A 17135-nucleotide genomic window follows, 5' to 3' on the forward strand; every position below is an offset into this window, starting at 1 on the left:
TTGCAGTAATTAATTAATTAGTAATGCATTACACCCAATACTGGATACCATATACAGGCAATATATTTAGTATAAATAATGTTTAGCTACATATTGTCATAATAAATATGACTGTATCCATTAACTACAAACATTATCTGTCTCGCAAGTCTTTGTCACGACATTCTAGAGTCTCAAAGTTGTACTAAAGTATTGTTTTAAATAAAAGCAGAACGTTTGGCTTGTTTGCACCTTCCTTATACATAATTAAATTGATTAATCGATCAAATATTTTAGTGTAAACACGACTGTTTGTTGTCTCGAGCGTCTCTCTCGCGCGACGGTTCATTTCAGCTTCGCGTTATTTCTGTTCTTACGGGGCGCCGTAGTCACAACGCACAGGTTTTCCATCATGGCTGCGCCCGTCGCTCACCCTGCGCTGTCCTCCTTATTTAGAATAAACTGTAATATTAACCGAATATATCATTTATTTTCATTCAGGAGGAGAATATCTATCTACAATGTCCTGTCAACAAGTGGTGTGGCCACTGAAAGAGGTAAACACATAATAATTTGTTAATATTATTTATTAACGCCTATCATAGTTGATGACGCTTATTTGTTGTTACGATTAGAAAATAACGCGAATCGGTTGAAATGAAATATGACATTGTTTTATATCGTGGTGTTTTGAACAGGTCCAAAAAATATTAATTTACCATGGAAAATGTCCCCAAAAAAATTATAATATATTATTATTATTTTTTTGGGGGGGGGGCATTTTCCTTGGTAATGAAATATTTTGTTTTACCTGTGCAAAGTACCACGATATAAAAAATATCGAAGTACCATGTCATATCATCACTGTACATTTTTGTAAAGGTTGCTGGCTTGTTTGACTGATATGTTGAATATAAGTGAATGTGTTTCACCATGTCTTGTGTTGTTCCATGTAATGTGGGTTAGGGTTAATTAATTGATTGTTTTTAAGAGCACTTTTCTGTAGATATGCTCAATTTCACCACTCCTTGTATTTCTGATTACAGACGCTATTGGCAGAGGTGTTCGGGGCCAGCGCAAATCAAAGAGACAGGTAAGGAGTTACACTTTCCTTCATTATAAGTGCAATATAGTTTGGATCTGTAGAGTTGTCCATATTGAATGATAACAAACCTTTGCAACATTCTTAACAACTTGGTTTGCATCATGCAGTCCGGGGAGCCCAGGACAGAGCAGATGTCCGTGGGTCAGGACTGGACCGCAGTTTACCCCACTGCAGCGTCATTCAATCCTTCGGCAGTTCCACTGCCAGTGCGGATGGGTTATCCGGTGAAGAGAGGTGTACCACTTGAGAAGAGGGGCAATCTGGAACTGATCAAGGTGACAAACTACATCATGCAGAAGCAGATGAGCAATACGCCAAATGTACTTTGTACTAGCGTAATCATTTAAATGAAAAGATTAACTGAAAAATGCACATGGATGTGAATTTCATAGTGTTTGGGACTGTATCCACAATCTCAAACCTGGAAATTTAATAGAAGTGTCTTAAATCGTGAATTGATCCTTTTAAGACATTCGCTATTTAATAGTTCACCCAAAAATGAAAGTTCTCTCATCATTTATTCACCCTCATGCCATCCTAGATGTGTTTGACTTTCTTTCTGCAGAACACATTTGAAGATTTTTAGAAGAATATCTCAGCTCTGTTGGTCCTCACAATGCAAGTGAATGGTGACCAGAACTTTGAAGCTACAAAAAGCACATAAAGGTAGCATAAAAGTAATCATGTCTTCTGAAATCGGCTGGGCTCAGGTGGTAGAGCGGGTCGGCCACTAATCGCAGGGTTGGCTGTTCGAGTCCTGGCCCACGTGACTCCACATGCTGAAGTGTCCTTGGGCAAGATACTGAACCCCAAGTTGCTCCCAATGGCCGGCTAGCACCTTGCATGGCAGCTCTGCCATCATTGTTGTGTGAATGAGATGCAGTGTTAAGCGCTTTGAGTACCGCTAAGGTTAAGATATATAAGTCCAGACCATTTACCGTAGGCAAAATCATGCTCTCAAGCTCGATTACACATCCTAGTGCTTGATGCATACTCCGAGCGCTAGATGGCACTATAGTAAGTGTAATCAAGCTTGAAATCATGATCACCAATGATGTCAATATTTATTGTGAAAAATGTATTGCGGTCTGTTCTCATCCCAAACCAATTGAATCGCTTTAAAGGAGGATTAAACCACTGGAGTCATATGGATTGCTTTTATGCTGCTTTTATGTGCTTTTTGGAGCTTCAAAGTTCTACTCAGCATTCACTTGCATTGTACAGACCTACAGAGCTGAGATATTCTCCTAAAAATCTTCCTTTGTGTTCTACTGAAGACAGAAAGTCAGACACATCTGGGATGGCATGAGGGTGAGTAGATGATGAGAGAATTTTAATTAATGGGTGCACTGTCCCTTTAAGGGGCCATGCTACAAAAATACAGTTTTTTTAATCACATGTCTAATGTCTTTCAGATTCCAAACTTTTTACACTTAACCCCATTAGCCATTAAGAAGCACTGCAAGGCCCTCAAACGTGAGTTTTCCATTTTTTGTTGAGCTGTACATTTGATTGGTCCAGTTTATATATATAATGAATAATGATGCATTGGAGAGAATGAAGAGAAATCGAAATGTTTTTCTGGTTTCATTTGTCCAGCATTCTGTACGGAGTGGCCGTCTGCTTTGGACTCTGATGATAAATGCACGGAGAATTTCCCAATCCAGGTTCAGAGTAAAGAATTTGTATCTGCAGGACTTTCACTGCGAAACCCAGATGCCCGAATAGTAACGCTCAAGGTAAGACAGTTCGGGGGCTAACACTTACCCCTAATGAAATAGGAGAACAGAATATTTAGTGTAATGAAAATAAGAATTGTCTTATAGGAATATTCCCGGGTCAATAAATGTTAAGCTCAATCGACTGTATTTGTGTTATAAATGATTTGTAAACAATATGTGTTAACACGATTTTATCCTCCATCCATCTTCAACCGCTTATCCGAAGTCGGGTCGCGGGGGCAGAAGCTCCAGTAGGGGGCCCCAAACTTCCCTATCCCGAGCCACAATAACCAGCTCTGACTGGGGGACCCCGAGGCGTTCCCAGGCCAGTGTGGAGATGTAATCTCTCCACCTAGTCCTGGGTCTTCCCCGAGGCCTCCTCCCAGCTGGACGTGCCTGAAACACCTCCCTAGGGAGGCGGCCAGGGGGCATCCTTACCAGATGCCCAAACCACCTCAACTGACTCCTTTCGACGCAAAGGAGCAGCGGCTCTACTCCGAGCTCCTCACGGATGACTGAGCTCCTCACCCTATCTCTAAGGGAGAAGCCCGCCACCCTTCTGAGGAAGCCCATTTCGGCCGCTTGTACTCGCGACCTAGTTCTTTCGGTCATGACCCAACCTTCATGACCATAGGTGAGGGTAGGAATGAAAATTGACCGGTAGATCGAGAGTTTTGCCTTCCGGCTCAGCTCTCTTTTCGTGATAACGGTGCAATAGAGCGAGTGCAATACCGCCCCCGCTGCCCCGATTCTCCGGCCAACCTCCCGCTCCATTGTCCCCTCACTCGTGAACAAGACCCCGAGGTACTTGAACTCCTTCACTTGGGGCAATACCTCCTTCCCTTTTGCAACGATTTTATCGATTTTATCCTTTTGCATGTAAATCAAAGTTTTGAAACACGTGACTGAAATATTTCTCATGATCTGAAGGTGTATGCTTAAATGTTTGAAATTAGTTTATATTAGACAAAAATATAATTGGGCTACCATATTAATTTATTCATTATAAAACTAAAATTTTATTTAAAAAAAATTAAAAAAAAAGTTTTTTTAAATTGATGACTTGGACCGAATAATTAAGAAAAGCAGCCAATAATGACCAGCATCGATGGGACCTCCTTCAATACTGTCATCTCAGGGAGAAACCAAAAGTTGGTTTAAAAAAATGTTTGCAAATTTTAGGCAAAGAGCGACTACTTTGAAGATGCTAAAATATATTATAAAATTATATAAATTAAATTCCCATATTTCCATTTATGTTATTCCATAATTTTGATGACTTTAAAAAAATCATAATAAAGAATGAGAAAGTGACCCCAAACTTTTGAACGGCATTGTATATCCATTTTTTTACTTTGTTGCCATGACAACATAATGCGGAAAAACCCCTAAAATGATGATTTAAACAAATTTACAGCTCAAATAATACTTGAGTTGTAACAGAAAATAAATGCAAGTGCTTTTATAAATTACAAGCGTCACATTTCTGCCTCTAAACCCTCCAAAAATGACCCCATTGACTTCCATTGTAAGTGCCGCACTGCAACCGCGACACCACAAACAACATTGTGGTAATCAAGTTTATCACACAAATGCTGCTGATTGAAATGAACTTGTGTTGAACACAAAATATGATTTATAAAAAATAGCACCAATGTATTGCAAACTCATTTTGGGTTAATATGGGGGACATTGTTAACAATATGAGGATGACTTCCTCTTTCACATGAAGCCAAATTATATGTGTAAACATGCTATTTTAAGGTCATTTATAAGGACCTTGATTCGTGTTATTCATTGATTTGTATAAATGTGTATATATAGTTTTTATTCATAATCTGAGATCTGTGATTTATCATAAATCTCTCACCATCTGCCTGGAAGAACTGCTCTTAGATTACGAGTGCAATGCGGGAGATGCCATCTGACGTTAATCCCGTTGGATTAGGGCTAGAAGTGAAGGGTCAGATTTGCGGGATAAGTCTCCAGGCGAGAGAGAGAGGGTCTTTTCCCACCTCCCTTCCTCGACTTCCCCGAAACGTTCATCAAACATCAGGCGTTCCCTGCATGTCGCATCTGTTTGTGTGCACGGTTGCTTACACATAAACAAATGCGTGTGTGTTCGGTCTTCTTTCTATTTTTCTTCGATCTGTTAGTCGGAGAGTTTAGTGATGACATCACAATCAATTGTGTTTGATCTCATTGGCCAATCTGGAGTGGGATTAAAAGGGCAGCGCTGTACGAAGTAGTTAGTCCATTTTTGATGGTTTGTTGAGGTCAAGAGTAGGATTTAGAAGAAAAAAAACTTGTTTAGAAGACTGGAGGCAGGCCAAATGCAGGAAAGAGGTTTTGAAATTGCTTTGAAAATGATTGCTGGAGAGATTTGGATCGGGAAACGAAGATTGTTTAGTTTGTGAGTTGGGGACATTGTCCCCTTAGATGAACTTTGATTTTAAAGGCTAAATCAAAGTGAGGAATATTGACAATAAAATGAGGAAATTAGAACAATCACAGACGGAACGGTGTGTTTATTGAACGCAACTCGTTTTCTCACTGAAGCTCTGTAACGCTTTCTACGGCAAGCCCCTTGAGGATGAATACACAATCATACACGGAGCATCCTTCTTCAGTCTGTTCCGATTGTTTATGTTCACGCGGTGCTCCTGTTGTTATTCCGCCATGTAACAGGGAGGCGGAGAGAAAGTTGGAATGAGTCGGGATGTCTCCCCACTTCCGTTCTGAACCGGTGCGTGTGTTTGTGTGTGACAGCGTGCCGGCTAAAGAGAACGAGACCTCAAGCATAACATTGGGTAGGTGTGTGACCAGGGACGGATTATGACTTGCAAAGGTCATGGGGCCAATTATCTCCAAGGGCTCCCCTCCAAAAGCTGTCGTTTTCATTGTTGGTGGTTTCGCCAAACTGAATCGCGCAGCCTTTCAGGGCAGTCAAGGGCCCCTGGGCACTTGGTAATCCAACCCTCAGCCAAAAGTTGTTCTAAACCGGCTAATGAGATGCCGGCTGTAATATACTGCAATAAGAATCATTTTAGACCCCTTTGTTGACTGCCTAGTCTCAGAAATAGAAACCATTCCCTGTTTAGGACAAAATCACATTGTGGGTACTCCCCATAGTCTCAATATAGCTTATTATTACTTAATAGTTTGTGTTATTAACAAATCGTAAGTTAAGTGTTTTTGGGGGCCCGGGTATCTCGACGAGTACTGACACTGACTATCACACCTGGAGTCGTGAGTTTGAATCCAGGGCGTGCTGAGTGACTCCAGCCAGGTCTCCTTAGCAACCAAATTGCCCGGTTGCTAGGGAGGGTAGAGTCACATGGGGTAACCCCTTCCTGGTTGCCATAATGTGGTTCGCTCTCAGTGGGGTGCGTGGTGAGTTATGCGTGGATGAATAGCGTGTAGCCTCCACAACCGCTACGTCTCCACGGTAACGCGCTCAACAAGTCACGTGATAAGATGCGCGGATTGACGGTCTCAGACCTTTCGTCCTCCGCCACCCGGATTGAGGCACTACGCCACCACGAGGACTTATAAATAAAGTCAATGTATTTTTGAGTTATGAGCCCAAAACTTGACTTTTCAAGTAGTGTTTAATTAAGACGACATTAAGCTTCTTGAATTATTGAAAGGTTTGTATATTGGCCGCAATTCCACATTGACGGTGCTTTAAATTTTCAATGATTTTAATTTGTTTTTGCGAATCATTCCTGATTTATTTTCATAAACGGTTTGCACTTAATGAACACAGTTTCATTCTTTAATGAGAAGAAATTAAAAGTGTTTTCTTCTCTTTGTAGGTGAAACTTTCCAGTTTAAATCTGGATGATCACGCCAGAAAGAAGTTAATCAGACTTAGCGGAGAACGTTACTGCAAAGAGACAGACACACTCACCATCACCACAGACAGGTGAGGGACATGCATAGATGGATATTTTGAGTTTAAAGACCATTTATTTTCTCTATACACTTCTCAAACACAAATTAAACATGAAATGTTTTAAATAAATCTCACTGTGTCTGTTTTTAGTTGCCCGTTGAGACAGCAAAATTGTGATTACGCCATGTACCTTCTAACAGTCCTTTACCACGAGTCCTGGGTGAGTCTGCAAACCTCCATGACATTTGTACAATTGTCCTAAAAGCTGTAATGAGATGCATTTGTGTAGCTCTTCACATCTAGACACATATCTAGTCAGTCAAAAGTTTGGACAGACTCGACTGAATTTATTGTGTATATATATATAGATAGATAGATAGATAGATAGATAGAAGTCAGACGTTTACATACACTTCAAGTCAATAAAACTCATTTTTTAACATCTCCACAGAGTTCATATTAGCAAACTATAGTTTTGGCAAGTCGTTTAGGACATCTACTTTGTGCATGACACGAGTCATTTTTCCAACAGTTGTTTACAGACCGATTGTTTCACTTTTAATTGACTATCACAATTCCAGTGGGTCAGAAGTTTCCATACACTAAGTGAACTGTGCCTTTAAGCAGCTTGGAAAATTCCAGCAAACTATGTCAAGCCTTTAGACAATTAGACAATTAACCAATTAGCTTCTGATTGGAGGTGTACCTGTGGATGTATTTTAAGGCCTACCTTCAAACTCAGAGCCACTTTGCTTGACATCATGGGAAATCAGACAAAACCTCAGAAATAAATTGTGGCTCAAAGTCTGGCTCATCCTTGGGAGCAATTTCCAAACGCCTGAAGGTGCCACGTTCATCTATACACACAATAGTACGCAAGTATAAACACCATGTGACCACACAGCATCATACTGCTCAGGAAGGAGACTGCATTCTGTCTCCTAGAGAGGAATGTAGTTTAGTACTAAAAGTGCAAATCAATCCCAGAACAACAGCAAAGGACCTTGTGAAGATGCTGGAGGAAACAGGTAGACGAGTATCTATATCCACAGCAAAACGAGTCCTATATTGACATAACCTGAAAGGCTGCTCAGCAAGGAAGAAACCGCTGCTCCAAAACCGCCATAAAAAAGCCAGACTACAGTTTGCAAGTGCACATGGGGACAAAGATCTTACTTTTGGAGAAATGTCCTCTGGTCTGATGAAACAAAAATGAACTGTTTGGCCATATTGACCATCGTTATATTTCTGTGAAGCTTGTGGCAGGCTACCCAAAATATTTGACCCAAGTTAAACAATTTAAAAGGCAATGCTACCAAATACTAACAAAGTGTATGTAAACTTCTGACCCACTGGGATTAATCATACTGAATTATATCGTTCTCTCGACTATTATTCTGACATTTCACATTCTTAAAATAAAGTAGTGATCCGAACTGACCTAAGACAGGGAATGTTTACTACGATTAAATGTCAGGACTTGTGAAAAACTGAGTTTAAATGTATTTTGCTAAGGTGTATGTAAACTTCTGACTTCAAATGTATATATCTATATATATGTCGCATGTCTAGGATTCAATTGAACTAGTCATTGTTCTAGCTGCAACTCATTAAGTTGACCGAGATATGGATAGATAGATTTGTTTTAACACTATTTAATCACACAACCCTCTATGGACACTGGAGAAAGAGTCGCCATTGGCTAGTACATTTTTGTTGTTACTTGCCAGACATTTGACAACATGTATCCTGAATACAGTACTCGTATAGGACTTCACCATTTGAGTAACATCTTAGCTTTTCAAAAATGCACAAATTTCACATTCTATCAATAAATGTCATAAAATTGCATTTATAATAATAATAATAATAATACATGCTGTTGTCACTGTCTGAAATTTCATGTATATTTTTAACACTAAATATTTACAAGGTTGGAACCTAAAATGTATTACATGTTTATATTTAGTTGCATGTTTGTTTATATCCATGATTTGTACGATTTACAATAATTGACATTGAGTTTACATTGGTATGCACTGAATGTTTGACAAGCGCTAAAATGACACTGTCACTTTGGAGTACCGGCAGTTTCACATTAACAAGATAAGCTGCACAGTTGTTTGTTTTTATCTCATCTGTTCAATGTTGGATTAATATGAAAGTTTCTTTTTACGTTTTGATCAACAGCTGACTGTAAACGACAGAAAGGATATTAAAAGAGACTGTGTGGATCTCGTCTTTGGACACATTACATGGAACAAGTCAAAGCAGACTTTTCTCGCATAATGTGTGTATTGACAAATATTTATTGTACAACTTCTCAAATTTAAATCTGCAAGCTCTGGAGTTTTGCAACAGTTTTAACTTCCATCGGACACGTTACACTGGTCTGTAGCCAAGCTGTAAAATGGAGAATGTTGTTAAAAATGTCCGTGGAAGTGCAAGCATCAGAGTTGATGTTGTTAAATGCAATGTAACTGTAGCTCTACCAAAGCGATCGTGACACCGTGGTCCACGACAACTCAGGACCAACTGCACATCTGCACAACTCGATCACTGGCGAGTGAAATCTGAATATTTACTGCACAGTGGAAGAATCTGGGTGTCTAAATTTGTGACTGGTATACTGTAATTTCAGTCCTTGTGGGCTTGAGAGGAGAGTCTCTCTGAAGTCTTTCATTCAGGACATTAATATTGCACGGCTCTATTGTACCCCGACTCTTATGAAAGTTTAAGTGGGGTCCCGCTGACATTAGGGTTGTTTTTCATGAGCTAGACGCCCTCCCCCGCCGCCATTGACAACATGAAAAGTGATGAATGGATGGGAACAGAGGAAAAAGGTTTGGAGTCAGAAACAGTCAGTCTGTTTACATGGTTTAAAAGTTTGATTTTAAGTTGGACTAATACAATAATTAGTCTTATTTAAGGTTATGCTATGTTTCAAAATATAGTCTACATTCAGTGCTTCAGGCAGCGCTGTGTGAGCTAAGCGCGCCCTCTAGTGGCCTAGATGGCATTATCCATTATACCACTATAATACAGAATTTAAAAGGGGGTTTTTGTTTCTTTGGTTAAAACCTTTTATTTTTCCATGATGTGGTTGATATTTCTGTGGAATTGCCAAACATATGCATAGTGTGAATTTGTAATCATATTCAATGCTTATACAAATACAATGTTTGCTCATTTTTAAGGCATAATTCTTAAGTAAAACGGTGATTTCATGACAAAATAAGGTGAAGGACAAAATATTGGTAGCTGTATTGACGCTGACTATCACACCTGGAGTCGCGAGTTCGAATCCAGGGCGTGCTGAGTGACTCCAGTCAGGTCTCCTAAGCAACCAAATTGGCCCGGTTGCTAGGGAGGGTAGAGTCACATGGGGTAACCTCCTCGTGGTCGCTATAATGTGGTTCTCGCTATCGGTGGGGTGTGTGGACTTGCACATGTGTTCTTATTGAAAGGTGGAGAACCACCAACATGTGAAATGGTCAAATGTCAAATTGTAAGATCATTCTTGCCATGAAAATAACTATTGACGCTGACATGGAGAATTCAAAATAAGTCAATCATGATTGACACCTGTCTCGTCCAGTGAGCAACCTGAGAGTGGAAACAATCATGGGAAAGAAGCGATTGATTGGCTGACAGGAGACTCCATTGTAAAGAATTGTTGCCGGCACCTCAGTGGATTCTCATTACAGCACAATGAATCAACCAATCAATAATTCACTTCATATCCGTTTGGGGGAAAATAACATATCCACTTACACACCTTTACAATCGAAGTTGAAGCGGGGTATTTAATAGACCGAAGCTGTAATGAGACTTAAGTGAGACTTGGGTAGCGACTGTTGCGCCTCATTAGCACAATAGATGAATTAGCAGGCTCTATTTTAATCAGAACTGATAAAACACAAGAGCTGAGAAATGCATACACTTGAACTTCTCAAAGTCGCCAAACTGAATGCTTCCAAGCCTTTCAAACGTGCTGCGTCCACAGAGATCCTCTTGTTGTCTTTTTGTAGACATCTTGTCTTTTGGGTATCAACACACAGCATGTGATGTACCCAGACCTACCAAACGCACAAAGATGTTTTTGTCGTTGAGGAATCTGACTTGATTGCAGGCTTTAAACGGAGCACAACATATTGGGAAAATGTAGGCTCTGAAACTGTAGAAGAGGAATTCCCTGGTTATTATCAAACTTGCAGGTTTCAAACGGTTAAATGAATGTTCAGGGGCGTTCCTTAAAATTTTCATGCGGTAGCTGAAGTGAAATCAGAGCGGTCATGAAACGTAAATGACGGGGTAAATAAAAAAATTGACAGAATCTTCATTTTTGGGTGAACTATTTCTTCAAAATGCTTTTGTCTTAATTTTTGGTGCAGAAACGACTATAAAGCCCAAATTATTCTTCAGCCAGATGTGATGGACAGGCGTTTGTGTACAAGGACGCATGATGCAAATTTCATCCTGAGCAGAGTGCTCGAGCACTGAAAGTGTGCGGCCCGCAGAATGTGCATGCACTTTGAATTATTTGCACTAATTAGTGGGTCCACAAGGTGGCAACACTCACATTTGAGCCATTACCGTCACAAAGAAGCGCTAGCAGTATATGTAATCACCGCTGAACATCAGGAGACGCAGGTAGAAACAACAACTTTGGATGTGCGTGTCAAGAGCGCTTGTGTGAGGTCGAGATACTTGAGTCTGAAGTAGAAAAATAGTCCATTATCTCATAGCCGTCGTAGCGCGTATGCTACCAACCTCCTGTGTATGCACTCAGTCAATTGAAGTATACTTTGAAGGCTAGCTATCGACTGTACGAAGATGCTAATCATTCGCTATATGTTTGAATTTCCAAATGTGTCAACTTCTGGATCAACCAATGGTCTAAGTTAGGGGTGGGACTTACTGTTTGTCTGACCACTGAAAGGGGGTTGGGGGTGGGGTGTTGGAAACCTATTCGAAAACAATTATTTTCGGAATTCCGTTTGATGTCTAAACTGTTTATCATTTCATTGTATTCTACAGAAAACCGAGCCATGGGAGCAAGAAAAGACACGTGCTGACATGGAAGAGTACGAGTGGGAAGACAGCCCGTCCCAGAAGAACGTTCTGGAAACCCTCATGCGCATGCGGCCACTCGGAGCGAATGATGAGGTGGAGGGGGGAACCAGAGAGGAGCTACTCGGACAGCCAGCCGTACAGGAGTACAAAAACATGGTGGTCAAGCTGAAGAATGAGGGGGAAACGGAGGACAATCTACAGCGGTACAAAGAGGCTGTGAAAAAGCTTCTTAATATCTGAGGAACGCTGAAGACATGTAATAAACCAGGAGCCCCATTATAATTGTACAATTTCAAATAAAAAATAATGCATTGTGGTTCTATTATGAAGCGATAATGCTGGTTTTCTTTTTCAAATTATTTCTTTTTGGTATGTCATCTAACTAAAAAAATATGAAAATAATACAAATGAAATACATGTAAAGGAAAATAAGGTAACTAGTTAGTGACGGTTGGCCACTTTGCACTCATGTTATTCAATAAAGTCTATCACAAACTTTAGGCTTCTCCATTTAAAGCAATATTTCACCCCAATGAAATTGATTTCAACCATTATGTCATTCCAAGCAGGAAACCGATGGAGTGCGTACTCCAGGTAGGGAAGGAGGTATTGCCCCAAGTGAAGGAGTTCAAGTACCTCGGGGTCTTGTTCACGAGTGAGGGGACAATGGAGCGGGAGGTTGGCGGAGTATCGGGGCAGCGGTGGCGGTATTGCACTCGCTCTATCGCACCGTTGATCACCAAAAGAGAGCTGAGCCGAAGGCAAAGCTCTCGATCTACCGGTCAATTTTTGTTCCTACCCTCACCTATGGTCATGAAGGCTGGGTCATGACCGAAAGAACTAGGTCATGCAGTACAAGCGGCCGAAATGGGTTTCCTCAGAAGGGTGGCGGGCTTCTCCCTTAGAGATAGGGTGAGGAGCTCAGTCATCCGTGAGGAGCTCGGAGTAGAGCCGCTGCTCCTTTGCGTCGAAAGGAGCCAGTTGAGGTGGTTTGGGCATCTGGTAAGGACGCCCCCTGGCCGCCTCCCTAGGGAGGTGTTTCAGGCACGTCCAGCTGGGAGGAGGCCTCGGGGAAGACCCAGGATTAGGTGGAGAGATTACATCCCCACACTGGCCTGGGAACGCCTCGGGATCCCCCAGTCCAGAGCTGGTTAATGTGGCACAGGATAGGGAAGTTTGGGGCCCCCTGCTGGAGCTGCTGGCCCCGCGACCCGACTTCGGATAAGCGGTTGAAGATGGATGGAGGTCATTCCAACCTACAACCCCAATTCCAAAAAAGTTGGGACAATCTGAAAAATGCTAATAAAAACAAAAAATGAGTGATTTGTAAATTAGAATCAACCTTCAACTACTACACATTATATGATGATTGACCCTGTGTCATTTCACATCAGATTATTGCAAAACGCTCCAGAAAGGTTGGGACAGTCGAGAGTTTACCACTGTGAAATATCACCATTTCTTCTAATAACACTTATTAAGCCTTTTGGGCACTGAAGAAACATGTTTGTTAAGTTTAGAAAGTTTAATTTTCCCCCAATCATCCATTATGCAGGTCTTTAGCTGCACCATTGTACGGGGTCTACGTTGCCGTATGGTGCATAATAATGCGCCACGCATTCTCAATTGGAGATGGTTAGGACTGCAGGCAGGCCAATCTTGCACCCGTACTCGCAGCTCACGCAGCCATGCACTTGTATCCGGTGCTGGATGTGGTTTGGTGTTGTCCTGCTGGAAAAGACGGCGCTGGATGGCTGTATATGTTGCTCCAAAATGTATACATATCTGTCTGCATTCATGGTGTTCTCACTTACCCATGCCAGAGGCACTGGCGCACCCCTGGCCCATACAGACACTGGCTTTTGGAGCTGATGCTGATAACAGCTTGGATGGTCCTTTTCCTCTTTGGCACGGAGAACACAACGGTTCCACTGTTCTACTTTCCATCTCAGATGAGAGCGAGCCCAGAGATGTCAGTGGCGCTTCTGGACAGTGATGATGTACGGCTTCTCCTTTACACAGTAAAGTCTTAACTTGCATCTGAGGATGCAGCAGCGAGGGGTGTTCACTAACAGAGGTTTACTAAAGTTATCCCAAGCACATGTTCATGATATCCATCACAGATGAATGATGTTTTTTAAGACAGTGACGTCTGAGGGATCAGAGATCATGTGCACTCAGAAGGGGTTTTCAATCTTGCCCTTTATGCACTTACATATAACTATATTGTGCACTGTGGAGGGAGAAATGGCCAAAATCCTCCAATTTGTCTTTGAGGATCATTGTTCTCAAAGTGCAGGATTATTTGCTGAAGCTTAAAGTCTCAAATGATCCTTGCTCTTGAAAGACTCGGCTAATTTTGGAGGCTCTTTATTTACTATGACACGATTGCATCACCGGTTTAACTTTTCTTGTTTCACATCACCTCGTTATTTTAACTAGTCAAATTGTTATTAATTTCAAATTGCCCTCGTCTCAACTTTTTGGAGCGTGTTGCAATCATCTGATTTTAAATTACTGTACAATAAAACACACACAAGGTAAAACATCATATTATATGTATTTGTGGTGCTTTCAATAGAGCAAATGTTGAATATAACTTACAAATCACTCCTTTTGTTTTACTAGCATTTGTTATACTGTCCCAACTTTTTCAAAATGCTATTTTGAGAGATAACTATGAGAAACTTTAACTAGTGCTGTGTCATTTAAAAGTCTTTTAGAAATGCTTTACAGCCAATAGTTACATGAATGCTACACATTCTCCAGAAAATGTAAAAATGCTTCTCTCAAACTGGCTAGAATTTAGTTTTGATGCTATTTTTGCAAAAACTGCACGACTTGGTCATTTTTCTGTGTGTAACCTGAAATAAAATCCTGCATGCTCCCTGATATCTGATGTCAAGTAGTGGCAAACATTTTCATTTTGGGGTTAACCGTACCCTTAGATATCAGACTGTGTGTTGTTTATATAAACCGGGTCACTTCATCCCTCATATATTGAACATAAAACTCACACCAGCTCAAACACACCCTCAAATGTGCATCAAAAGGACGCTTTGAGTAAACGTCAGGTAAAAAAATCCCCCACCACTCCATTAGTTCCTTAAGCTGTCACTTGTGGGAAAGGAGAAACCAAACACCTCAGCAAGAGCTTCCGGCCCTTTCCAGATGGATGTTAAAAGTGGCAACAGCAGCCGTGCGCATCTGAAAGCACTTAGCTGCAAACTGCATGTTAAGAACAAACCCGAGTCTTGCTTGAAAGCCACCGTCAAACTGCCTAGAATGAACGTCAGGTGGTCTCGATTGGGTTGGTTTATTTTTAGCTCACTTGCACCTGAATATCAGAGCTTTCCGGGTCGTCTAGATGAAATGTGGGCAATATGAGAAACCCGATGGCACTGTTAAGGTGTTAGAAGTATGGTTCACCCAAAAATGAAACTATGGAACACAAAAGGAGAAGTTTAGCAGAACATCCAAGCAGCTCTTTTTCATATTATGAAAGTGCAAACTTAAAAGTAATCACACAGGACAGCACATGTACATCACCCATCACTCGTGTACTTGATGTGTGTTTACATCTGGAAGACATATTGTTTAGGTTGTTTGCTCATCTGCAATATGTCTATAAGACGTTTCCTCTCGGATGTCAATATGTCCAGCAGATGTCTTTAAGACGTTTATGATTTAGGATGTAAATCGGATCTTTTTAAGATGTTTAGAAGTGCTATCTGGGTGGTTTGAGCTGGTTTATCAGCAAGGAAATGCATCTTTTCAGCCCATTGACAATTTTATTTTTTCTTCTTGTGTTAAACCTCCCTAAATTGTGTTTATATATATATATATATTTTAATTATTATTATTATTATTATTATTTTAATTAAAACAAGAAAAGATTTATTTTTTTAAGGCAGTTTAGATATTTTCACCAGAAAACAAGACAAAAAAAATACTGATTAAGAAAATGATTTTGTGCAGTGCGCACGACTGTGTTAACAAACACAAACACTTTTGGCTGAAATGAGATTAAATAATGAAAACGACTTTCTCATGCATTGTCCTTCTATTACAGTTCCATTATGCAGAAATGAAAACATTCAGATTTCCTATTCCAGAAGATTCCAGGTGTGAAGACTTTTCTGTTTGTGCCTCAGAACAGTAGTACAAGAAAGTCTTTTGCAGCCATGTCCCCTGCAACCCTTGCAGAACCACAGGAAGGTCAGGCTGAGGCCAGTAGGGGGCGCTCTGGCATTGGATGGATGGCATCTGTAGTGGTAAAGTCAGGCGTTGACCTGCCATAGGGGTCTGAGTGTCAGTCTTTGACTAGTCTGTAGATATGATGTTGAGCTCCATGCTCGCTGGTTGAGACTTCAAATACGTAAGCGATGCATAGCAGGGTTTCTAGAGTGTCTCTGTTGGTTACCACCTAAAATAGAGAATGAGTGAGAGTGAAGCCGACATGAAATGACTTTGCGATTCATTTTACCTCCATAATGTGGCATTTCTAGGATATTTAATAGGAAACAAAATGTAGGACTGAATAAATATGCACATGTGAATCATGCACAGTAAGACCAGAAATGCGTTTATGAAGGATGCGTATATAAAGTGATTTATGGTAAACGCATGATGTTTGCTTCTGTTTTGTTTATGTGCGTCATTCACAGTTTATCGGTCTTCATGGACTCAATTGGACCATTGACAGTCCGGTTCTTTCCGAGTTCCTCTCTTGTGTCGGGAGAGAGTGTTCATTGTCTTGGGGTCTCTGTGTGAGGGTGGCATCCCATACAGTGGACAGTAGTGTTCGGGAACTGTTGTCAGGGACACACTGTTGCCGTGACTACAGCTTTATTGTAATTTCCTCAACAGTCTAGAGTCGGTAATGATTGCTGACTTGAGGAGTCAAACACTACACGTTAAAGAAAAATGTAATAGTTCACCCAAAAATTTTAATTTCTCTCATTATTTATCTAATGAGTCACCCTCATGCCGTCCCAGATGTGACTTTTTCGATCTTCTGCAGAAGACTAATTAAGATTTTTAGAAGAATATTTCAGCTCTGTAGGTCCATACAATGCAAGTGAATGGTGACTAGAACTTTGAAGCTCCAAAAAGCACATAAATGCAGCATATAAAACCTCCATGTCTTCAGAAGTGATATGATAGGTGTGGGTGAGAAACAGATCCACATTTAAGTCCTTTTATACTATAAATCTCCACTTTCACTTTTACATTTTTCTTCTTTTGTTTTAGACGATTTACCACCTACCAGTAACCAAAATATTGATCTGTTTCTCAGCCACACCTATCATAGGACTTCTGAAGACATGGATTAAACCACTGGAGTCGTATGGAT

General features: G+C 40.7%; 2 protein-coding genes across 4 annotated transcripts in view; one reads left to right on the top strand and one right to left on the bottom strand.

Annotated features, from left to right (window-relative positions):
- Positions 1–370: 370 nt before the first annotated feature.
- mrps35 (mitochondrial ribosomal protein S35) lies at positions 371–12450 on the top strand. Its single transcript, XM_052122714.1, has 8 exons — positions 371–536; positions 1026–1072; positions 1192–1359; positions 2500–2560; positions 2684–2823; positions 6624–6733; positions 6854–6923; positions 11744–12450. The coding sequence occupies exons 1-8, from the start codon at positions 392–394 to the stop codon at positions 12017–12019; spliced, it is 1017 nt and encodes a 338-aa protein (XP_051978674.1). The 5' UTR covers positions 371–391; the 3' UTR covers positions 12020–12450.
- Positions 12451–15426: 2976 nt separating this feature from the next.
- LOC127640252 (transcriptional enhancer factor TEF-3-like) overlaps positions 15427–17135 on the bottom strand; it is a 44361-nt gene continuing 42652 nt past the window's right edge. For 2 of the 3 annotated variants that reach the window (XM_052122711.1, XM_052122713.1), the window contains one exon: positions 15427–16205. In XM_052122711.1, coding sequence (XP_051978671.1) covers positions 16092–16205 — 114 coding nt within the window. In that variant the 3' untranslated portion in view covers positions 15427–16091. The remainder of the gene's footprint in view (positions 16206–17135) is intronic. The other variant, XM_052122712.1, reaches the window with a different exon arrangement.

The sequence above is a fragment of the Xyrauchen texanus genome, chromosome 49 (assembly GCF_025860055.1).
Source record: "Xyrauchen texanus isolate HMW12.3.18 chromosome 49, RBS_HiC_50CHRs, whole genome shotgun sequence".
NCBI lineage: Eukaryota > Metazoa > Chordata > Actinopteri > Cypriniformes > Catostomidae > Xyrauchen > Xyrauchen texanus.